Source organism: Calliphora vicina, chromosome 1 (assembly GCF_958450345.1).
Source record: "Calliphora vicina chromosome 1, idCalVici1.1, whole genome shotgun sequence".
Lineage (NCBI taxonomy): Eukaryota > Metazoa > Arthropoda > Insecta > Diptera > Calliphoridae > Calliphora > Calliphora vicina.
The window spans coordinates 57,527,278-57,552,843 of record NC_088780.1 but is presented as its reverse complement, the minus strand read 5'-3'; the positions used below and the strand labels follow the sequence as shown (position 1 = coordinate 57,552,843).

Below are 25,566 nucleotides of genomic sequence, written 5' to 3'. Positions count from 1 at the left end.
GAAATCGGACTAAGCATTTAGAAGTTACTTATTTATTTCCCTCTACATTTTTCCTATACCACTGTGCGTTGTTAGTTCTTCCATTGCACAATGGTTTAGATACGTTTTTTTTTTTTAAAAATTTCAAAAAATCCATTTGTGATCCGAATACGTTTTTTTCTAAAAAAATTGCCAAAAATCCATTTATGATCCAAATGAGCTACTACTCATTGAGAAGATCTACAAAAACTACGCTTATATTTGTCAATTATGTTTTTTAGTTTAAGTGGTATTTAGGTTTTTTTTTAAATTTTGATCGATATTTTTATGATTTTTTAGTGTCAACATTTTTTTTTAAATATTTGCGAAAAAATTCTAAATAAAATTGCTAAAAGTAATATCGTCTGTATTTTTACAGTTACACGCATCCAAATTTGGAACATAACCGATCCTAGTAAATGTACAAATATCGGTGGCCGTAATAAGTTGGTGGTGGGTATATAAGATTCGGCACAGCCGAATAGCTATGGAACTTTGACTTGTTTTTAATGATTTTTTTATTTGAGGAATTGCAGTTAATACTAGTCCGACTCGCCATCCTCGAATTTTGAAATTAAATTAATCGTAACATTTAATTATAATAGAATATTATTTTAAGAAACCATAATTAACCAAGACAAAAAGGCAAATCTTCCAAAACTAGGACAAATCGACACATAAGTCAATACAGGTTAGAATCCTTAAATTTAAACATAATTCTATCATTATCTGAACTTTGAACAAAACTCGACTTATGCTACTTTCAAAATAAGCACTTCAAATTAACTTTAATACAAAAATAACATACACATTTTATTCATATTGGTTTTGTTAAATTAAATTAAATACGCTAAGAACACATCTTGAGCACATTTATAAAACTAATTATTACTAGTCCTTTGTATGATCACGTATCCAATCCAAATATTCACTGACTCTCGTATACACACCGGGATAACCAGGTTCACCGCATTTATTACCGAACGATACCACGCCCAATTGCAGCCAACGTGAGTCATAGCGCATCATAAGTGGGCCACCAGAATCACCCTAGAAACAAAAATGTAATAAATATTAATAAAACTTTGAAGAATAAAAAAAATTAATAAACACTTACCTGACAAGCATCTACACCACCATCCGAATAACCCGCACATAAGAAATTCTCATTTATGGGTTGGAAATAAGAACGATCACAATCTTCATTACGCCAGATCGGCAATTCAGCCTGTCTCTGCGATGTTGATTCCTTGCCGCCATAATATGTTGTACCCCAGCCCACCACAGTAGCCCTTCTGCCGGGCAAACGTTCTTTCGGCGGCATGCGTCCCACCCTGGGTAAACACACGGGTATAACATATTTGGACTTACGCACAGGTTTATCTAATACCAAAATAGCAATATCGTTGTAGAAACCAATACGTGAAAATCGTTCATGGGCTCGCACCTCCTTGACGGCAAATGTTACGGGTGCAGAGGGTTCGGCATCGGTTGAAAGATCTATATCGCCCAAACGTACAGTGAATTGACGGGCAGCAAATCTGAAAATAAAAAAATAAATCAAATTTTAAAATCTCTCAAACAATTAAGTTCTATATTCGGCTGTGCCGAATATTGCACTATACAACAAAATCAAATTTTTTCCAAAATTACAAGGTCAGACCAATAAATTTTGATAGAGGAGACAAAAAAAAAGACACGTGTATCGGCGTTTTGAAAGTTTACGTTTGAATTTCATTTGAGGGGGGGGGGGGGGGGGTTAAAGTTTCCCAACTCTGGCACATTGTTATTGTTAATCTTCATAAGAAACCATGTGATCCTTACATTTTAGGTATAAAATGTGTTCAGCAAAGTTATGTAAAATGTTACGGAGAATATTTTTGAAGAATATGTTAACCCTCTAAATCCCCAAGGCATGGGTCTTTTTTGTCCTTCTTTTAAAAAAGAGCAACAAACACCATTAATGCAGGGATTTAATGGGTTAATATGTTCCGCAAAAATATTATCCGTGAAATTTTACTATGAGTCCCTGAATACACCAAAACTGAAAATTCAACCAGAAAGTCAGAAATAATCGAAAGCAGCTTGTCTGAAAGAATTCTTATAGGCAGAATTAAAAGGGGTAAATTTTTCGAGAAAATCAAAAAAAATTCTAAAAGGATATTTAAGGATTAAAATATTCCACGAAAATGTTTGCCGAAAAATTTCAGTGAGGGTGATATTTAAAATATAAATAGTCCTTGAGTAGATCTACAAAAAACATTATCACTTTTAAGTCAATAGTTATTTAGGTTTATTTATTTTTTTAATTTTGCTCGATCTTTTTTAGTTTCTAGATATACCGGGCCTACGGAGGGTCAAATTTTTTTTTAAATATCATCTATATTTGTGATAAAAATTGCTAATAGTTATCTCATCCCTGTAAAAAGTTGCATGCATCCAAAGTTGGAATATGTAAAAATGGCCGTATTTTTTAAGTTTTTTCAAAACCCATTTTGCATGGAATATATAAAAAAGTTAAAATTTATCAAAAAAGGAAGCAAGGTTTGTAAAGCTCCTAATGAATAAATATAAGCTATTTGTGTAAGTATTTGGTATTGGTGAAAACCTTAGGACTTGAAGATTACAAGTTTATTGAAATAAAATAAATTTATGAAATTGTTGAACGCCATAGAAACTAAAAATTATAATATAGGAATTTATTTTTTAAATTGGCAAATTTTAGATAGGTCTGAGGGTGACTAGGTCCGCTTAAGTGAGCCAAGTTTTAATTTACACGCTTTTCCATTAAGTTATCCTTTCGGATCATATACAAATTTTATAAAGTCCCGAAGAAAAAATATAGGTACTTTTTTGAGAAAAAATTTTACATTTTCCATCTTTTAATGCATTATAGGAACGAGATAACTGTTAGCAAGTTGTTTTGATTTTATTCAGAATTATATAGCAAATATGGCTGATATTTTTAAAAAAATCGACCATCCATATGCCCGCCAAATCTAAAAAAAAAACAAGAAAAGATCAAGCAGAAAAAAAATAAAAACAGTGCACTCGTTATAATATGAACACCCCAAAATATGAACATTTTTTACTTCCATAGGGTACTCTAAAATATGAACTTAGTGAAATAAGCTGTTCATATTTTAAAGCTTTTTAAAATATGAACAGCTTATTTTTGTTTTTTCAACGTATTTTATCTATCTACACAGAGTTGAAATCTAAATCAACTGGGTAGTGACTAAATTCTAATCCAACTGCTTAATAATTTTTGAACTTCCCTAGCTGTTGATGGGAATTAGATGCCATTCGCAAATATGAACAATCTTGCAAAAGTGAACTGGCCTGGTTTTAATAAGTTCATATTATCGCTAGTGCACTGTAAACGTAAATATCTCTTGAACTAAAAGAGATAACTTACATACGTATGAATGTTTTTTGTAAATCTTTTTAAGAACTGTTTATATTTTAAATTTCAGCTCATGCGGATCATAAATGGATTTTTGGCGATTTTTTTTAAAAATGTGAGACTCAGGGTGGCGTGTAATTTTGTTAATTAAGCGTAAAGAGCATTATTTACAACTTTGGTATCTTTGGTGACCTCCACTGAAATTTTCCGGCAAACATTTTCGTGGAATACTTGAATCCTTAAATGTACTTTTTGAAAGAACTTTTTTTTATTTTCTCGAAAATGGGTGTCAAATCTATCTATATATAAAAGAAAGTGATGTTAGTTACTACGCTTATAACTCAACAACGCATGGACCGATTTCGATGAATCGCACAAATTCGGACTGGTCTCCGGCCAAACAAGAAGAATACCCAAGTATACCAAATTCCCGAAATATCCCCGAAAAAAAAATATGAAGAAAATTTATTTTCCCATATAATGCTTTCATGGTCACTGATTTTAAAATTTTAATTCACAGAGGTTTACTCCGAAGCGAATGATTTGGTGTAAGTGAAGAAAGGAATACATTCCTGCACATGTCCAGTATATACCAAATTTTCATATCGTTCGATAAAATACGAAGGCAGCGGTTAATAAGGTACAACATTTCTTCAGGAAAAATCGGGAATGGGCATCTACGTCTAGAGACGCGGAAACGGAAAGAGATCTCGAATCATGGCTTCAGCAAATGCGTCACAGTGCATCTTCATCGAGATCTGCAGAGACACACCAAAACAACATCGAAGGACTATAAGCCAATCGTTCAAGAGAAAGAATCGATTTAAAGTTGGCGCATTTCATTTCAATAAGGATGATGACTACAGTAATCACAAGGACGTACTGATTGGCGCAATGAACAAACTTTTTCCTAGCTCTTCTCCCAATTGCTCCCGTCAACAAGCTCAATGAGCAAATTCAATTGAAACTGCGAAACAATGAAATACAAATCGATTGACACAGTAATGCACGAAGAACAAGTCGTAAATTGTCCAACTGAATTTTTGAATTCATTGCAACCAGCCGGAATGCCACCAGATGAATTAACATTGAAGGTTGGATCTGTGCTTTAGTTTTGTCCGAGTACTTTTTTTCATATAAAAATTTCGGCAAATAGAAAACAGAACACAGTTGAATCAATTTCAATTTATGTGGTAAAACACAGGTGCTTAAATTTTTATATGAATTTATATGAAAAAACGTACTTTTAATAACGATTTTCTTTATAACCCCTAAACCAATCGAGTCTTCATCGATTTTTTTTCCACGAATATAGTAGAGAGTTTAGGTGTCCTCATACCATTTTCATTTTGAATTTTTAAAACCTCAATCTTTGATATTTTTTTCATTGAAATAAATACTTTGAAATTTGACCTTTAACCTTTTGGAAGTAAACAATTTTATTCACACCATTTAAAGGACAATATCTTTCCTTTAAAATGGAATCAAAAAATATGTTGGGCTTTGAGTAGCTTCATAGTTATGGGCAATTATGTATGTGTATAAAAATTTAGACAATTTTAAAAAAAAATTCAATTTTCAAATCGCGATATTTTTGAAATGGAAAGGAGGACCTTGAAATAGTTATAGATTTGAGGAACCCTTTGGAACCGTAATATGTGTGGTAAAATTCATTAAAATCGAAGATGTCAAATCCGAAAATAGCTGTTTTCTGTCCGTTTTGATATGGATTCTCCCATATACTCGTAATTAAGTATTTAAATTACTGTATTTTATTTTTGAAAATAATAAACTTACGGTTTCTGTCTCGAATCTCTGGTACAATGAGCAGCTGTCAGAATATATTTAGAACCAATCAACGAGCCACCACACCAAAACTCTGTACGCTTAGGACCATGCAAGAATATCGCCGCCATCCACGGCCACTGACCATTGGGTGACTCTACACCGCCTACAATACGACCTGTTGAATATTCTTGCTGGCCACATTCGTCAGCATCCACAATACTGTTTGAGCCCAAAAGTTCTAAATCAGTGGGATCTAAAGGTGCTTCTGTGGTAGTCGTTGTTGTTGTAGTAGATGGTTTGCCATGAGGCTTCAGTACCAAACTGGGTGAAGAAGGACGATTTGTGGGTCTTCTGGTGGTAGTTGCGACAGTGGTGGGTGCTCGTGTAGTTAGTTTAAGAGGTCTTTGTGTGGTTAATACTGTTGGAGTGTCGGGCAGGGGACAGCATACGCCCGGAACAAAAAGACTTTTGAAACATAACGATTCGCGTAAACTGCTGAGATTTAACAGTAAAGCCGGACAGCTGCTTAAATCTTCACAACGTCCTGGTCTTCCGGTGGGAGTTTTACAACGATTTTCTACATCTTTGGCTGTAGATTCATCTGTGGCTAATGCTACAGAATCTGCGTAAGGTCTAGAGGTAGTAACTGATGTTGTGATGATGGCGGACACAGGTCGCAAGGTGGTGGGTAGACCAGTAAGAATAGTGGAATTTACTTGTAAATCCTGCGAGGGTTTCTTCACCTTATTCTTGTTGGTCTTCTTCTTTTTCTTTCTCTTTTTAATCTCCTTATTCTCCACAAACATGGGCTTACTAATAGGCTCTTCTTGGCCAATTCTTTTATTAGCTATTTGAATATCTGATGAGCTTGTATCTTGTATTATGGAGTTCTCCTCTGGGTATAAAGTTAAAACCTTAGAGGATTCTTCACCTGCACCCTGAATTGCGGACGTTGTTGTTGTCGTTGTGCTTGTAGCTGTTGTAGTATCCGAGTCTGATTTTGCATCTTGTCCACGCATTGTATCGACCAGCATATGACCCACAGTATTTAAAGCACCCAATGTTTCTGAGATGCGATGAAAGGCTGATTGTGACAACAAACGTGGTATTGATTCATTGCTGCCACTTTCGCTGTTGCTGCCACTACTGTTGCTTTCATCACTCTCTTCATCATAGTATTCCGTGGAACCATCCTCATCTTCGGAATCATCTTCCGCCAGCGAATCAGCAGCTGAGTCTGATTCGGATTTTGTATCAACATTTTGTTTCCAATCCTTATTACGTCCCGCTCGCTTCGTGCTAAGTCCCGCTAGCTGTTTGGAAAATGGTGAGTCCGATTGTGACTGGAAAAAAGACGCTGCCTTAAAAGTAGTTATGAATCCAAACTCAATTGTTATGTATGGGTTAATTGTGTGTATTCTGAATGTCTTGATACTTACATTGATCGTTCATCAAGTGACGCGGTTCATAGTCGTTGTCATTGCTACTTGGAGACCCCGATGTTTGGATTATTATGGCTGATATCAGACCTAAAATGATAAATAAATATAATAAAGGTTTATCAATAAAAATATAAAATATTTTTAATTATTTTCAGTTAAAAATATAAATTATCCTTTTTGCCCAGAATACTTTTCTCTCAGTGTATTAATTATTTATTTACATATGTATCAGTAAAATGTCATCGTAACGCATCAAAGTCGTTCGACTATTGATGATTTCCATATGTTAATGATTGAGTAATCTTTATTTTATTTTTATTGTTAACAAAATATGCAAACAATACCGGCGCTGCTCCATTTGTTTGCAATATTTGTATAAAAAATTAAAATCTATTCATCAAATATAACAACAATATAATACAAACCAAAAAAAAATGCAATAACCGGGTAAATAAATACACAAAATTTCTAAATGTATGACGGTTTGAAATGAATGCCCCTGAGACTGACAAAATTGGTGAGAAACCGAACATTTTGTTGTTACTCGTACCTCACAATTCAAAAACTGAAAAGTCACCTTTAGCAGGTATGACTAACTATTTATTTATTTGTCTACACATTATTTAGTATGGCGTATTGCTACTTTCAATTGTATTGTGCCAAAGTGTTTGTTTAGCTCAAAATAGTTTTGGTTTAAATTCAATTTGTATGCAAGAGTCGTACACGTACGTACTACTTAAATTCAGAATACGTAAGAGTTGTTTGAACGAACCTCCAGAAATTTATACTAAAAACTTAGCAAGTTGCCAGAAATTATATATCCAATGTCAAATATTTCTTAGTTTAAACAAACGCCCAAAATTCCAATCCATTTTTTTTAAATTATTTTTTTTTCAAGCTTATAAAACTATTAAATAAGTATAAGTACCGTTTTTTGTTCTAGTATTTTTTCGTAGGAATAATAATAATAAATTTATTTTCTACACTGGGGGTTTTGAAGATTATTTGGAACGCAATGGTACAATGGGACGCGAAAATACAGCAGCGATATCCAGATTGAGTTCATTCTTCCACTTTGAGAACGCTAAGTTATTTAAGGATTTCAAAAGGGATTAAATTGTGGCAGAGCACATCTATCGGGAGGAGAACTAGTATGTAATGGGGAGACCCATAACTAGTATGGAAAGTGGACGAAATAAATTCTGGAACTACATATGTATATGCAATATAATAATATCCAGCATTCACATAAGTAACGCTGAAGCAAAATACTGGTTTCTTATAAATACTTGCTGACATTAGTTAGGTCTTTCAACGTTTTGTGGAAAGCACGCGCGCTCCGTTTAGGGTCGGATATGGTGGCACATATTTGTAAAATTAATTGCGACCTTTTCATCCTTCTTTGTCTATTTGGCGAAATACCGATCTGTAGATCACAACTTGCCAAATCCAGAACTTAAGTGGCAGTTCTTCAAATGATACAACCATTTGTTTCGCTTGTCCTCTTGCCAACCAAACAATTGTCGATAAATGGTCTGATCCCAGAGAAATAACAGCACGCCAGCTTGTGCAGTTAATCAGACCAGAACTCTCCATGGTCATATCTGTTGAACTAGCCCAATTACACATAATCCGTGTGAGGGCATCATCATTTATTGTTCAGAAGGTGGATTCGTCAATTTGTTCCGCCAGCGACGCTCCTCTCTAATTTTCCACAAGACTTAAGTGCCAGAGCTAATGATGAGCGTTGAAGTCCCCTAAGAACAAACGGGTATCACCATCCAATAATGTCCTAATGACAGAATATGGCGGAAACATTATAGAGCTCCAACTCCGTATCTCCCGATTTGACCGCAATACCCTGAACTTCAAGATATTGGTCTCTAGAATTCAGATCGAGAGAAAGAGCTCGATACTGCACGATGCTGTGTATGATAAATGCGATGTCTCCACCGTTGCCTCTGATGCGGTCTTTTCGGATAAAGTTGTATCCGTTGCAACTTTGCAGTCTTTACTGCTGTTGTTGTCATTAAGGTGGAGAGGGTGGAGGTGTGGCAGGATGACGAAAATTATGTCGAAAACGCCGATGGTGCTTCATGATTAAGTCAGGAAAAATTCCTGAGGTGACACAAGCCCAAACAAGAGTTGCACCTTAATTATGTTGGCATGTGGTGCAGTGGGTTCTGGTAGTCTGTACAGAACTACGGTCCGGGATTATGGACATCCGGCGCGGACCAATAAAATTTTTTAAAAATTGTATTGTTGTTGCTGGATTTACAGTTCTTGGCCGAAGATTTTCGGGCCATTACGGTACGTAGAACCGGCTGCTGTGGGAATGTTAGTTTTGCTTCAATATTATTATTTATATAGCAAGACTTTCAAGATATTTATGTGAGATTTACTGTGAATGGCTTTTATATAGGAACATCGACTAACCAAGGCCCGATACTTACAGCATTTGATAATTTGAATTTAATTAACATACAAATTATTTATGCGATATTTTTATCGTGAGACGTCCTTATATAGAAACTGCAGTCTAAGGTGCTATGGCCAATTACAGACTGATCTTCACAAAATTTTGAGATCTGATTTTGGCCTTTTATGGGAGCAATGGAAGAATGATTTTGGATTGATAAAGTAATTAATCGGAGCAAATTTCTTCTCGCTACCAATACTTTTGTAAGATTTATGTGCTTAAAATTCCATTTTCAAACAAACATATTTAAGAAATTTGGGAGCTATGGTAAATTATGGACCGATATATACAGAAAAATTATTTCGATTGGTGAGAAAAATATTTGATGGTACTTTCGATATGTATCGATCATCACAAAATCATGAGAAATGATTTAAGAATCTTCCTTGCTGTGAATTTTATTTTGATACAAACTTATTTAGAGATCTATAGTCATTAGAGACATTTTCGGGAGCGGTCCTTATATGGGAGCTATGGTGAATTATGTACCGATCTTTACCAAATTTGGTAGTGTGAGTTTCGAATGTATAAACTTATTTATGCTGAATATTGTGGGGAAAACTATACTTATATTGAAGGTATTTATGAGATATTAACTATATTCAGATGCATTGAAAGCTTTTCGCAATAAAAAAGCTTTTCGACTCAGAAAGTGATCCTGAGCAGATTTTTATAATTTATGGTTGATGTTCGGACACAATATACCCTCCCAAAACAATGTTTCTAATCTGGCATCACAGACTTAACTGAAATATATACGAGTATTTTTTTCTGTTTTTGGGATCGTCATAATACAATTATTGTTGTGCCAATGGGGATCGTATCATTTATTTCAGTTTGTTTACATTAATTGGTTTTTTGACTCATTGTGTATTTTTTTTAATTTAATTTGGACATGGCTGGCTAAATATCTGGGAGTCAGTCAGACATACTTGAAGTTATTTTTCGGTTGTTTTTATTTTGAATATCAAGAGTGTTGATTTTAGTATGTTGGTGCTCTGGTACCAGTATGATATAATCATCATTCACGTTTAAAAGTGAAGTTTTAACTGAAATTTATGGAAACATTTATTTTGTTTCTCTTTTATTTATTTTTTAGGTGAATTATGTCAAGCTTTCATATTGTACTAAATTCAAGGTCGCATGCTATTTCTTTAGGATTTTTTATGGTGCTTGATCATTATGGAATTTAAAGACTGAATTTAAAACAGTTGAAACAAAAATGATGTTTATCTTTGAAACCATTTAAGTGGAGATAAATCTTTAAGGAGTGTTTTCTAAATTTATGAACCTTTTTTGTTTTCTTAATGTTTAAGTTTTGTTTTTTTTTTTGTTAAATATTTTGTTGTCACTTTCACTTAAGTTAAGCATTAACACAATACTAAACATGCAACACATTTGAGTTAACAGCAGAAAATTAAAACATAAAATCAACCTACAACATTTAAACATTGTTTTGACATTTTTACTGGTAATTATACATTCAAAATTTGTTTCTACAGTTAATGTTACTATTTAATTGCTACGAAAAATGTATGTAAGTTGGAAAATTATACAAATATTTATGTCGAAATTATGCAAGTGTAACTGCAGACATTGAATGACTTTTGTGTTCAAAGGTTGTTCCAGTGTTATGACTTTTTAAAAGATCAGCTCTTACTTGTAGTAAGTTTTGGATCAAAATTATTCCACAATTAATTCTGATAAACACATTTACAAAAATTTAGGCTTTGAGAAGGTTTCTATTCATCAAGTGTTTATTCACATTAATCTTTGCATTTCATATATATTGTGAGTACAGTACTTTGGAAACTTTTTAAAAACTATATTCCGTAATTTCAGTTTTCAAAAAAATTACAAAATTTCAGGGTTTTTTTTAATGTAGTCAAAATTAGCGAAAATTCTGGATAGAAGAAAAAAAATGTAGAAACTCAACATTTGGAAGGAAGACGTCGCAAAACTTCTTCAAGACAAGATAAATTCATAGCAAGAATGTTTCAGAAATTCCCAAAAGAGACTCCCAGGGAGGTTTTCAATAACACAGGTCAACAGCAAAAAAAGGCTTCACTACCACTATATAGATTTGATGTATCATGGTTACCTAAGTACAAAAATGGTAAATTTTTTAATTCTATGGAAAGATTTTTTTTTAAATTTTTTTTTCTAAAATTGTGAATTTTTGTAGATGTTTCTCCACATAATTTATGATAACTCAAAAAGGGTTAGCTCGATATTATTGAAGTAAACTTAAAAAATTTCAAATTTACAAAACCTTTAATATGTTTATGTATTGCGTTTTAATCGACTCGGTAGTTTTGGAGTTATAATAACAAATTGAAGCAAAAAATATATTTTTTACGTGAAAATAACAAATTTTATTGTTTTAAATAAATTATGAAAAATCGAAAACGGCAGAAATGGTTCAGGTTTATTTCTTTATCACAAACCCACATATAATAGCAACTAAATGAAATATCGATCATAAAAATCGATTAATTATTTTTGAATTTATTCACAATTCGCTCATTTTCATAAAATTTTACTTTTTTGTTTGATGTACATAAAAATAAGTAGTTAATGTTCTTCTATCGATTGATTGAATTTTGAAAACATTTTTCCCATGCTATGTACAAATTTTCACATATATGTATATTGCGTTTCAATCGGCTCAGTAGTTTCGGAGTTATAATAACAAATTGAAGCAAAAAATGTTTTTTTTACGTGAAAAATGCAATTTTTTTGTTTTATAAAAATCATAAAAAATCGAAATCGGCAGAAATTTTTCAGATTTATTGCATTATTGAAAAGCCACATGTAATAGGAACAAAATGAGATATCGATCATAAAAATCGATTGATTTTTTTTTGCTTCAATTTGTTATTATAACTCCGAAACGTAATATAAACAGATTAAAGATTATGTAAATTTAAACTTTTCCAAGTTTATTTCATTAATATCGGACTAACCCTTTTTGAGTTATCATAAATTATGTGGAGAAATATCTACAAAAATTCGCAATTTAAAAAAAAAAATTCAAAAAAAAACTTCTCCATAGAATTTAAAATTTGGACCATATTACATCAAAATTGTGTAGTGGTTTAAAAAGCCTCTAAAATTTTTTAGATTTTGTTGCCCTGTGTAATCTAAAATTTTAAATTAGTTCTCGAACTGTTAGCCGCATGCAAAATGGGGCTGGTCTTGGTTGGTATCGGCCCGCGAAAAAACTTATTTATAGAAAAAGAGATAGACAAATATATGTATATCACAATCTTTATCCATTGAAAATGTTATTTTTTTTTCTCTCGCTCTGTAAACCACAATTATTGGAAAGTGGTTCTACAATGTAGAACGTAAAAATAACCATACGGTTCAATATTACTTGTTTGAGAAGTGTAATTTGTTGCATATCTGTAATAATCTATGGTCAATACCATTTTGTATTTTGAACTATTAATTGAATATTTAAAAAAAAAATAATTGAATTGTCAATCACAGTATACCTCTCGACTTGGTTATTTTACAATGGATTACGATTTGAATTAAATAAAACATGAATGATTCAATAAGCAATTATTTCTATAAAGAATGAATTCTCAAAGGAATGAATTCAATACGTTTTTTAGTACTAAAGAACTAAGCCTATCAACCAATTCGTAATGAATTCACTAACGGAAGAATGGCAAAGAGATAAATTTTAATTTGATTTTGAAATTTGAATTAAGCCTAAGAAAAATTAACTTTTTTCAGATTTTGCCAACAAATTTGTATTATATTACTAACATGCACAATCTCTTCCTCGTTTCCATGCATACACCTTTCAACTAACATTTTTGCCATTAGCGTAAAAAACACGTAAATTAAAGCGAATAGGAAAGAAAACTATTTTTAGTCATCCTAAACAAACGAAAGTGAACCCAAACCCGGTATCATCAAAATGCGATTTACTTCCTTAAAAACATGAAACAACTAACGAAACCATTTATCATATCATGCATTTCTCAAGCAAGTTGCAACATTCGTCATGCCTGAAAAAGCTGCATAAAAAGTTGTTGAACAAAAATTACAGTTGTTTGGCGTCATCGCCATCAACAACGCTGGCGACGACGACGACGACTACGTTAACGATGCGGATGATGGTGATGTTGATTATGATGGTGGCGTTGATCATGCAGATGTTAATAGTTTAAAGCTACTGGAATTTGGAATTTGATTACATAACTGGGGATTAACCTACCATGGAAGTAAATACTCACTCGTACAACTACTTACTATATAATCCCACTAAAATAACTTGTTCCAAAAAAAAAAAAACTTTAAGAAAATAAAAACAACTTTAACAACAAAATAAAATAATTTATGTCTACTCATGCGATTTATATCTACCAGTAGAGTGAGTGAATTTCTCGTAGCATGCAGCGGGGCATGATGATGATGATGTCGTTTTATTTTGTGATGCTCAACAGCTGATAAACTTGTATTTCCTAATATTTTTTTTTAAAAACTTTGTATGACTAGTTAAATATACAAATGTGTTTAAAAATAATATTGTCTATGGTCATGTACACATACAAATTAAAATGAAATAAAATTAAAAGTTTTATTTTTAATAAATGTGTAAGAGTATTAACAAATCTCATGTGATTATTGTGGTATTTTTTTTTCATAATTGACGACATATGTTTACTTAAACAAAGTCTTAAAAATGTCATACAAATGTGGTAGATTTAATTTGTGAGTGAATAAGACGATCGTATGTATATTTATTAATAGTTTACCTAAGTACTTAAGTAGCGAGTTATTTTAATAATGAGCGGTTGACAACTGCCCTGTTAAATGTCTGAAATTATTTGAACACCGCTTGTTTATAACAAATTGGATCAGTACTTCTCAACTTGTTTACACCATGTCACAGTTTTTAATTCAAAAATTGTTTTAAATCCCTAGAATAACTGTATTATCTCATCTCGAAATCTTCAAAACTAATTCTATGAATAGCAAATCTAAAATAGACCTAGAACTTATTCAATAATCATTGATTTTTATACCCACCACCAAAAATATGGGCTGGGGTAGATGCAATAATAAATACAAGCGATTTCCAATAAAATACTAGATCGCTAAAAGAACCAGAAAATAAAATTAATTGTAAGAATCCTCACATATAAGTAATATGTATGCAAAAATCAAATTGTTGTATCTGATCGCACCATATTTGATCATATCCTCTATATAAGGTCTACTTCCAAAAATCACTTAAATATTAATACTTATCGGCCCATAAGTGATCATTGGTCCCATATAAGGACTACCACCACAGATCAGGGTCTCGATTCTGGTTCTGTGAAACGGTGAAATGAAAAAAAACTTTTCTTTTTCATATTACCATTTCACAATTACACAAATTGTGATTCCCGTTCTTTAAATGAAAACATTTTTTATTCCATTGTATATATGTATCTTTTGTATCTGTGTTAATAAAATGTAAAAGTCAAATGCAGATGTCGAAGCTTAGCAGTTTTAATACGGCGCTAAGCCTGTGAAATTTTGATAACAATTTTTTTTCATTCTACTTTTTCTTTTCATATGAAAATATTTCAATTAATTTATAATTTTTTCACTAAACGAGAATGAAAATATGAAAAAAACTTTTCATTTCACCGTTTTACTGAACTAGAATTTGACGAATTGTTCATAATTTACCATAGATCACTTGTAAGATATATAGATATCAGCTCACAAAATTATATGACAATCGCCTCTTATTATGTTATAGCTCCCATATAGGCAAAAATAGTTGAAAAAATAGTGGACTTTTCGAACTTTCGACTTTTGCTATTTATGAACAGACGATTTTATTTTTTTTTGACTAAAGCATTGTTCACATAAAATACGGTCGCACGTTTATCTGATAATGATCGCGCCACAAAAATTTAAAACCAGTCGTAGTATAGCAAGAAGAATACTCCTGGATGCTGGCTTACGGTCATCCAAATCATACTGAAAAGCAAAAAACTACTGCTGTAAAACGGACTCGTTTACTTTACGAACAAGTTTTGACAAAATTTAATAACTGCCTTATCATGGGTGATGAAACGTATATGAAAATGGACCTTCAACAGTTACAAGGACGTAAATTTTATGTTGCAGAGAGCCGCGGGAATATCAATCGAAAATATAAATATACAAAAATAGATAAATTTGGTAAGAAGGAATTGTGTGGCAAGCTATTTGCAGTTGCTATCATAAGAGTGCTCCGTTTGTAACCTCTACAACTATGACTTCTTCAGTAAAGTTTTGGTCCGATTTGGCCTCCTGCCACTATTCCAAAGCTGCCATGGATTGGAATCGAAGCAACAAAGTCGATGTAATATCAAAACATATGAATCCACCCAATTGTCCCCAGCTTCGGCCAATTGAAAAATATTGGGCTATTCTCGAAGCTAAATTAAAGACAAGTAAGAAAGTATGGTCGGTCAATCCCGATCATATAATACCCTACACTAAGTAAAAGAGCAAAAACATTTTTCTTTTAAAATTTGAATAATTTATATTTTGGAGTGATTTTCGGCAGCGGGTCTATATGGGAGCTATGACTAATTATGGACCGATCGTAACAAAATTTGGTGACAAGAATTTTGTATATATACAATATATTTGGAGCGGAATTTGTGGAGATACATATATAAATTAAACATTTATGACCGATAAAGTCCAATTTCGGAAGGACATTTGTATGGGGGCTAGGTGAAATAATGGGCCGAAAATAATATGTACCAAATTTGATCGAAATATCTTCAAAATTGTGACCTGTACTCTGCACACAAGGTTTACATGGACAGTCAGCCAGGCCGACGGACATCGTTTAATCGATTCAGAAAGTGATTCTAAGTCGATCGGTATACTTTAAGGTGGGTGTTAAACTAATATTTTTGGGCGTTATAAACATCTGTACAAACGCATTATACCCTCCCCACTATGGTGGTGTAAAAAAATCTTATCTGCTTGGAATAAATTTGCAGCACAGGTGGACCGAAAAGTTATACAAAAGTTAGAATTTTTATTAGAAATAAATATACTTAACTAGTTTCTTTTTGCATATTCATAATTTCCAATAAATAAGATTAAATTTATGATTTTAAGTAAACAATGCTCCATTTTGCGGTATGCAGACGTGACTGGCCCTTTTTTTGGTAAAATTACTGAATTATTATATCACTCAAATGGAATTTAGTATTATTATTTTTATTTATTAATAGCTAATTAAATTTACATATCAATATTACAAGAAATTAGGAACTGGCTACTGAGGACTTCGTCCTTGAATTTAGTATAATAAATAATAAAAATATTTCAATAATATTTAACCCTCCGCTAGTCGCAACTTATCTAGTTGATTTTTTTATTGTAAATTTTTTAAACACCCTAATTTTGAAGCTTTTTTAGATAAAAATATATTTTTACTGCAATTTTATTTTTATTTTGCTTTTATATACTTTGAATTTAATATTGTTTTCATGTTTTCGAAATAAAAAGTGAAGAGATTATTTTCAAATTTGATACATTGTAACTAGTCTCGATTGAAAATGATTGCGACTAACGGAGGGTTAAACAAAGAATTTTAGAACGTTTTTTGTATCCTCTAAATTTTGAGAAAAGTCCCTTTTCAAATATATCGAAAATCGAAAATTTCATGATGTATGTAGTTCAGAATGGGACAAGTATAATATTTCAGATTAATATACCTCAGTCACGGATACAACCATTTTTATTTTTTTCCTTTTTATATTAAAAACTTTTCGGTTTTTTAATTTTCTTTTTTCACCCTCTGGATCCGTGTTCCAAAGTAAAGTTACATATTTATTTTGTACCAATTTGGTAGAAGTAGAAGACAATTCGGAACAAAAATCATTGTTACATACATTTGGATTGTTCCAGAAATATTGATTTTTTTTTTTGGATCAGTCGTTCATTTTTGGAATTGCAATAAATTAAGTTGCCAGAACATGGCAAACACTTTTGTGTAAATGTTTGGAATATGAATTTTAATCATTGATATTGTTTAACCTTGAAAACTCAAAACCTTTTATTTGAAAATCATCTAAAATTCATTACAAATCTGCAAGCAAATTATTTTAAACGAAAGTGCAATGTCCCATGATGTGTTTGGAATATTGGTTTGATACTTAATCCAAAATTGGCAAATGTCTCGTTAACTGAAATAAGTGAATGTTTGGTTACAAATTGACTAGTAATGTTTTCAATCAGTTAACATGTTACTTTTGGCAATGTAACATTTATTTTAGCAATTTTGACGAGATGTATCGAAACGTGCCAGAAATTTGTTAAACATTTGATTGTTGTAACCTTGAAAACTAGCGGTTGTCTAAATAAAACCTTTCATTTCAAAGCATATAAATTTCGGGTTGAAAACTAAAAATAAAACTCATTAAATATTTAAAATTCCTTATTATGATGGCGGAGAATGTTGATGGAATACAAATTGAAGATAAAATCATTGCTGTCTAGTTATTTGAAAGCTAAATATTTACAAGATGATGTGAATATTAATAGTCGGAAATGCTTTTTTGAACTAATTAGGTAGTTAATGGATTTGCTCTAAATAAAAACAAGTAAGAAATTATAGCTAGTTATTCCCTACACTGTTTAAATGTGTAAAGTGATTTTCGGAAGTGGGCCTTATATGGGAGCTATGGTTAGTTATTAGGGGGATCGATTCTTCGACATTTTTTAGAATCCGGTGTTCGATTTCTTCGAAAAATTGTAATTTAAAATCAACAGGTTTCGGTTTCGGTTTTTTTTTATAATAACCGGTTAACTGGTTTTTTGGAAAAATATAAAAACGCCTAGAAATAAGAAGAAAAAATGTTTTATTTATTAAAATAATAGTGATTAAAACAATTTTGATTACTTCTTTTATCCTTCACAAGGTCTTCGGTTCAAATTTGACTCATTTTGAAATTAATATTTAATTTTTTCTAAAAGTGAGTGGTTGACATTTTTGATATTTTATGAATTTTATTTCATTTCAATATATCACTTCATCATATTTTCGGAGTTACTGTTTTTCTTATCCTTCATAAGGTCTTCAGGTAAAATGTTACCCATTTTGAAATTAAAAACGTACTCCATTTTTTAAAAAAATAGTATTTCTACTCCTCTTTTAAAAAAAAAGTAGTATTTATAATCTTTTTTTTAAAAAGTAGTATTTCTACTACTTTTTTAAAACAGTAGTATTTCTACTACTTTTTTTAAAAAAGTAGTATTTCTACTCCTTTTTGAAAAAAATTGTATTTCTACTCTTTTTTTTAAAAGTAGTATTTCTACTCCTTTTTTAAAAAAAGTAGTATTTCTACTCTTTTTTTAAAAAGTAGTATTTTTACTCTACTAATTTTTTAAAAATTAAAAAAGTAGTATTTCTACTCCTTTTTTTAAAAAAAAAGTAGTATTTCTACTTCTTTTTTAAATAGTAGTATTTCTGCTCCTTTTTAAAAAAAAGTAGTATATCTACTCTACTAATTTTGTAAAAATTAAAAAAGTAGAATTTCTACTCCTTTTTTAAAAAAAGTTGTATTTCTACTCCTTTTTTAAAAAAAGTTGTATTTCTACTCCTTTTTTAAAAAAAGTAGTATTTCTACTCCTTTTTTAAAAAAAGTAGTATTTCTACTCCTTTTTTTAATGACTTTAATTTAATTTCAAATATCAACAACTACGTTAGTTTTGTTTTTTTCTATTTGGGTCAAATTTGACCCGAAAATCCTTAACGTTAGTAAATTTGAAGACCTTATGAAGATAAAATTATCTCTTAGGAATAAACACATTTTAAATGCTTTGGAGTATATCGATTTTTTTTGTTTTTATAAAACTAGACATTGAAAATTATCTTTTACTTGGTGTATTTGTAGGACATATAGAAAACAAAGCATTGAGTAAGTTTTCAGGCTTTCCAGATCACTTGTGACATTTTCTAAATATAAAAAGTCTTCTAAAATAGTTGAAATATTTGTTTAAATTTTTTTGGATTTTGAATATTTTTTAAAGTTTTTAATACACCAAAACTCACTTTTAGAAAAAACCGGCTATTCGAGAAGAAAAACCCGGTTTCTTCGATATTCGAAATTTGAGCTTTTCAAAAAAACCGAAACCGACCTTAGTAAAAAACCGGTTATTAAAAACCGGGCCGATCACCCTATTAGTTATGTATCCATCCGCACAAAATTTTTAAAACATGATTTATTTTAATATATGCCGTATTTGTGGAGGAATTTGTGTGGAAATGAATATAAATCAGAAAAAATAGCTTGTTCGGGAGGAGACTATGTGAAATAATGGACCGATTTGAACCAGCCTATCCAAATCGAGATATTTACAAAATTGCGACCTTAACTTTTCGCACAAGTTTACATGGACAGCCAGCCAGTTGGGCGGCAATCGTTAAATCGATTCAGAAAGTGATTCTGAGTCGATCGGTAAAAGCATGTTGTAACCCTGAAACTACTCCTAGTTAAATTTATATTGCCTTATTTTGAAAATCTCTTAAGTATTTTGCTCATTTTTTATTTAACTCCTTTATTTAATGACATAATTTTTTATTAACTATATTTCAGGAAGTCGTTTGGTGCATTTCTTGTTCCAACCACCAACGAATGTATTGAATTTCTTCAAGCTGTTAGCCTGGTATCTGATATTTATTTCAGTTTTTATCAGATTTTTTGCCAGTGTTAGTCATTACTGAAAACATTTCTTTTTGCATATTATTTGCATGCAATTATTGTAATATTATTTATTGTTTTATGTTCCTTTTAAATGGGTTTATTTCACTTTATTTGCATACAAAAGATTGTTGTCTTAAGCGTTGGGCTGGATTTCGGTGTATTTTTTTTGTTTCGGTTTCACTTTCTTTTCCCATTTGATTTTGGAACCAGTTTTAGTTCACTCATTATATACATTACACAAATATTTTGTAAATTTACTATATTTAATTCTGGTTGTTTTGTTTTTAATTTGCAAAACATAAAAGACCTCATTGAGTATATTAATGGAAGTCTCTGTAATAGGGGTATTCAGATAAAGATGAATCTTATGATTTTTGTTTTGTTAGGGGCTATTAATAAGTATTAGGGTGGCACTTATTTTGTACTTTATCGATCTCCCAATTCCATATTTTATTTAAAGTTTCGAGTTTTAGGTCTAAGTTTAAACATCATTAACCCATTATTAATTGATCATAAAATTGTATTAGATATATAAACAAAAAAAGCTATATTTCAATTTAAATATTTATCAATTACAAAAATTGTATATTCAATCATTTTTTTTTTATAAAAGTTCAACCAATAACGAAAATTGTATATTCAATTATCAAAATTATAAAATGTAAAACTCAAAATTCAGTACAAAATATTAGAAAATTTGTATATATTAGGTCTGTTCATTTACTTTCCCAGTAAATACTTGCAACGAGAGAATAAAATCAAAATTTACAAAATTACTCTCTTAAATTCTCAAAAATAGTAAAAAGTAAATGAACGCTTTTCCAGTAACAATTGTTTTATACACACAATTTTCTTATTTTATTCCTTTTAAAATGTATAAATACTCACATTTTCTTTAATTTTATTAAAAATTCGTTTGTTTTGACATTTTTTCACCACAAAAATAAAATTTTAAATAAATAAACAATAACACAAAACATATAAAATATAAGCTGCTAACTATTACGAGTTCAAAATAGAACTTGTAATAGTTTTTAACGAGAGAACACTCTCTAAAATTTATACGCTCTTGATTTTTTCTCTACTTGCAAGTTTTTGAGTTAATGAACGCTTTTCCAGTAACAATTGTTACTAACTAGTAACAACTTTTTGTTATTGAACATAACTATTGTATTTTAATTGGCTTAGTAGTTCCGGAGATATAATAACAAATTTAAGCCAAAAATATATTTTTTACATGAAAATATAAAATTGTTTTGTTTAAAAAAACCAATGAAAAATCGAAAACGTCAGGAATTGTTCAGTTTTATTACTTTATTGCAAAGCCACATATAATAACATCAAAATGAAATATCGACCATAAAAATCGATGGATTCTTTTCGAATTTATTCACAATTAAGTGAATTTGCTCATTTTCACAAAATTTTAGTTCTTTGTTTGATATACATAAAATTGAATAGTTAATGTTCTTCTTTTGAATGATTGATTTTTGAAAACATTAATCCCATGCTATGTACAAATTCACACATATATATTTTGCTTTTTAATCGGCTCAGTAATTTCGGAGTTATAATAACAAATTGAAGCAAAAAATATATATTTTTTACCTGATAATATCAAATATCGATCCATCGATAATAATCGATGGATTATTTTCGAATTTATTCACAATTAAGTGAATTCGCTCATTTTCAGAAAATTGTATGTGCTTACACTCATCGGACTAACCTTTTTCGAGTTATCATTAATAATATTTTTAAAAAAATCTATCCATAGAATTGAAAAATATTACCATTTCTGTACTTAGGTAACCATGATGCATCAAATCTATATACTGGTAGTGAAGCCTGTTTTTGCTGTTGACTTTTGTTATTTGTAAATGTTTGCAAAGTAGATACAATTTCCTATCAGCTGATAGTTAATACGTATTGTATGTCGCTCCATACATTTTCGTAACAGTCACATTCATTAATTATAATAATGAAAAGGGTTTTATTTCAATAGTTTACATAAAAATGTTAAAGTGTAATTTAAAATAATTTATCTTGTCATTACAGATTTCACTGATACATGCCAAAAAAAAAACTACAAAATATACAAATTAAATTCCACTTACTAGAGATCTGTTTTTATTTTAGTCAGTCGTAAATATTTAATGTTGAAATTTCATTTAATGACAATTTAATTAAAGACGTATTTGTCTTGACTCTTTCCTTTTCGTATAAACTATGTGCGAACATATCTACTATCTATATTAAATATATTTGGTCAATTCACAAGGTCTCTTATCATGTCATATTGTCCTAACATTTCACATGCTATGTTGTATGCTATGTTTATTGTGTTATCGCAACCAACCAGCAAGGACCTGCGCCGAATGCCTAAGAGTCGGTTAAGGCGAGCTGCCGAGTCGTGATATATTAGGATATTATGACAATATGACTGATAAGAGATCTTGTGAATTTACCAATTGTATATACAAATTAATGTGTGTTTGTAGGTTTGCGTAATTGAATTCTATAAACGGCTAAATGGCTGGGTCGATTCCAAGTGGGCGTGGCATCTCCCTTACAAAGCAAATAGTTATTATGGAATTGCTTGCGAACTATAGTAGTGAGTTTTTAAATATTGCACGATTTATTTGTTTACCATTGTACGTAGTTAGGCTGAAATCGGACGGTATTGGATAAGTGGGCGTGGCACCTGAACAACTGTATTAGTAAGATTCGCTAAACTTTGCGTGAATAATTTTGTTACCATTGCATGCAGTTAGGATCAAATTGGGCGGGATTGAAACAAGGGGTATGGTCCCTCCCAAACATACCTAATATTCATTATCCAATATCCGTTGTTGAACTAAAAAATGGGAGAGTGGCCCTGACCTTTCCCATATAAAGTAAATATATATTTTTTAATATATGAAGAACTATTATTGTGAGAGTCTTCAAACTTCATGTAAACTGCTTTGTCAGTGTTCATTAGAATAGAAAAACAGGATATTTAAAAAATTACAATATAATATATTTACATATCTTGGTACACCCTTAAAGATTACTAAAAATTACTGGTATTAAATATATTCATTACATTTTTTTGTAAAATCGTTTAACAGTTTTTTATTTATTTTACTGCGATTGGGGTAGCGAAGCTCACCGGGTTAATCTAGTATCTGCTAAAGAAGTTACGAGCAACCACTCACTGCTGCATCTGCAGATGAATATTACAACTTTAGTTTATGAGTATTTAATGGCAACTTAAAATCATACAAAATAATTATCAACCAAAAAAAAAAAATAAAGAAATAAAAAAGTAAATATTACACAATATTTTATTTTCTTTGTAGAAAAAAAATCACTCACACAGTCATTCAATTATGAACAAATACAAACACTAAACTAAATGTTTAAAACCGCAAATGGTAAAAACCTTTAGTAAGCGTATTAAGGTCACAACTCACATACTTTAAGGTGATGTTCCACTTAATACAATAACAACAATAACTAAAATAAATAAATAAAAAATAACAAGAGGAGAGTCATAGAGCCACAGACAGACTAACAACAAATTTACACCGAAAAAAATGCAAATTTCACAAGTCGCCAAGTATTACGAAAAACTATATAGAGTCTTAACAAAATAAAATTTAAACAAAATTTACCAAAAAAAAACCGTAAATAAGAATATGAAGGTGGATCAAAATATACCATAACAATAGATATTAAATAAAGATATTAGAAACAAATGTTTAATAACACTAACAAATAAATATGTATTAATTTATAAGGAATTTCGATTTATATAATGAACAATTTTTAAATAAAATAAAATTTTGAAAAGTTATTAAATTTAGATTTAGGTAGACCACTACTTTAGATTTTATATACAACCGACAGAGACAACACAGGTCAAGACTGATTCTGCTTATCGAGATTTATTATTAGTCAATTTTGCAATATACAGTTTCCTATGAGATTGAGATGTGTCGTTTGCTTAGGACACTTTAAAACACGTACCTCATTGGATTGTAACCACTCAGTTGCAACCAAATACGTGTGTTTGAGGTCATTATCGTGCTGGAATATCCAAACTAATAACATGCGAAGCTTTTTGGATTGTCTGCAGAGGGATTCGAACCCGCAACCCACTGACTGATAGTCCAGTAAACTATCATCTAGTCTATTGAGGTACCCCAACATCGTTTAAATTGGATATGTATCCTATTCCTGTCGTAGTATCTTTTATAATATGAATTGGACCCATACTTTGTCCTAAAAAAGATTCATTCCATAATATTGGCACCGCGAAACTTAACCGGTTTGATTATGTACTTGAGGACCAGTTTCTTTCCCTTCCTAAATTAATTTCTAATTTTAGATTATTGATAACCACTCGGTGAGTAATTTTTGGGAATTTCTAAAACACTCTTGTTATTAAATTGTCTTGGAGTAGTTTTACTGTGTTTTCCTCCCAAATGTTTCTCACAATTTTTTTTTTATAATTTTTGATTTTTTAGACATTTTTCGGATATTTTTATAGCTGTCATAACAGAAGAAGTATGTAATGTTGGATAATTTGTTGGTGCCGCCCTAAAACTTGAATATGAATAATTGATTTAGGGGAAGACAGCAAACATGTCACAAAACTCCGATTCATTTGAAGATTCTACGTCACCAAATTTCATCATGGAAAGATACTGGACGTTTCGAATTGATGAACTGATACAAAAATTTTGAATTACTTTTAAAATGGTTCCTTACATAATTATTGTAAGATTGGGTATTTACTAAATTTTAAAGCGATCTTGATAATAAAAATGTCCTTATTTCTGTTCTAGGCGGATCATTAGGAATAGTTTTCCTTATCATTGAAATTGATATTATTAAACATTTAAATACATACCTACCATTATACAATTGATTTAGAACTACACCATTTCCAATTGTATTTCAGAAATTTCTAATTATATTTCAGAAAATTCCAATTGAATTTCAGAAATTTCCAATTATATTTCAGAATATTCCAATTATATTTCAGAATTTTCCAATTATATTTCAGAAATTTCCATTTATATTTCAGAAATTTCTAATTGTATTTCAGAAATTTCCAATTGTATTTCAGAATTTTCCAATTGTATTTAAGAATTTTTAATTTATATTTAAAATGTTTCTAATTGTATTTCAGAATTTTCCAATTGTATTTCAGAAATTTCTATTTGTATTTCAGAAATTTTCTTTTGTATTGCTATTAGAATACCGTTTTATGTCACGTACGATATACCATTATTTCGCTCGATATTTTGGACAACAATGTTTCGAAAGAACTTTTTATTATTTTAAAATATAGTACCCTCTGAATGGAACATAAAGACCAAATTATATTTCAGATACTCTTATTTTTGCAAAATCTATTCCACTCTATAGGCGTACAAATGTCACGTACGATGATATGGAATTGTCCATATATAAAAGAAAGGTCTAGGGTTTTGTTTGTTGGCGCAGTTGTAAAAGTCAGTTGCTATTCAGCCATTTAAAATTCACCCTAAGCTAAATTTATTAATGATTACTCAACTTAAAAATGTATTTCTTTAAAATAATTAATTAATTAAGTAATAATAATATTAACTTACCAAAACTTATAAAAAACGGCGTTAAACGCATTTTAATGATGCTGGTTTTCTTTTTTGTTTTTTTTTAAACTGT

At 30.5% G+C, this 25,566-nt stretch overlaps 1 protein-coding gene across 1 annotated transcript; it reads right to left on the bottom strand.

Annotated features, from left to right (window-relative positions):
• Positions 1-861: 861 nt before the first annotated feature.
• LOC135962545 (clotting factor B) lies at positions 862-25,566 on the bottom strand. Its single transcript, XM_065514539.1, has 5 exons — positions 25,494-25,566; positions 6,652-6,741; positions 5,222-6,569; positions 1,136-1,559; positions 862-1,068 (listed from the first exon to the last, which is right to left on the bottom strand). The coding sequence occupies exons 1-5, from the start codon at positions 25,522-25,524 to the stop codon at positions 910-912; spliced, it is 2,052 nt and encodes a 683-aa protein (XP_065370611.1). The 5' UTR covers positions 25,525-25,566; the 3' UTR covers positions 862-909.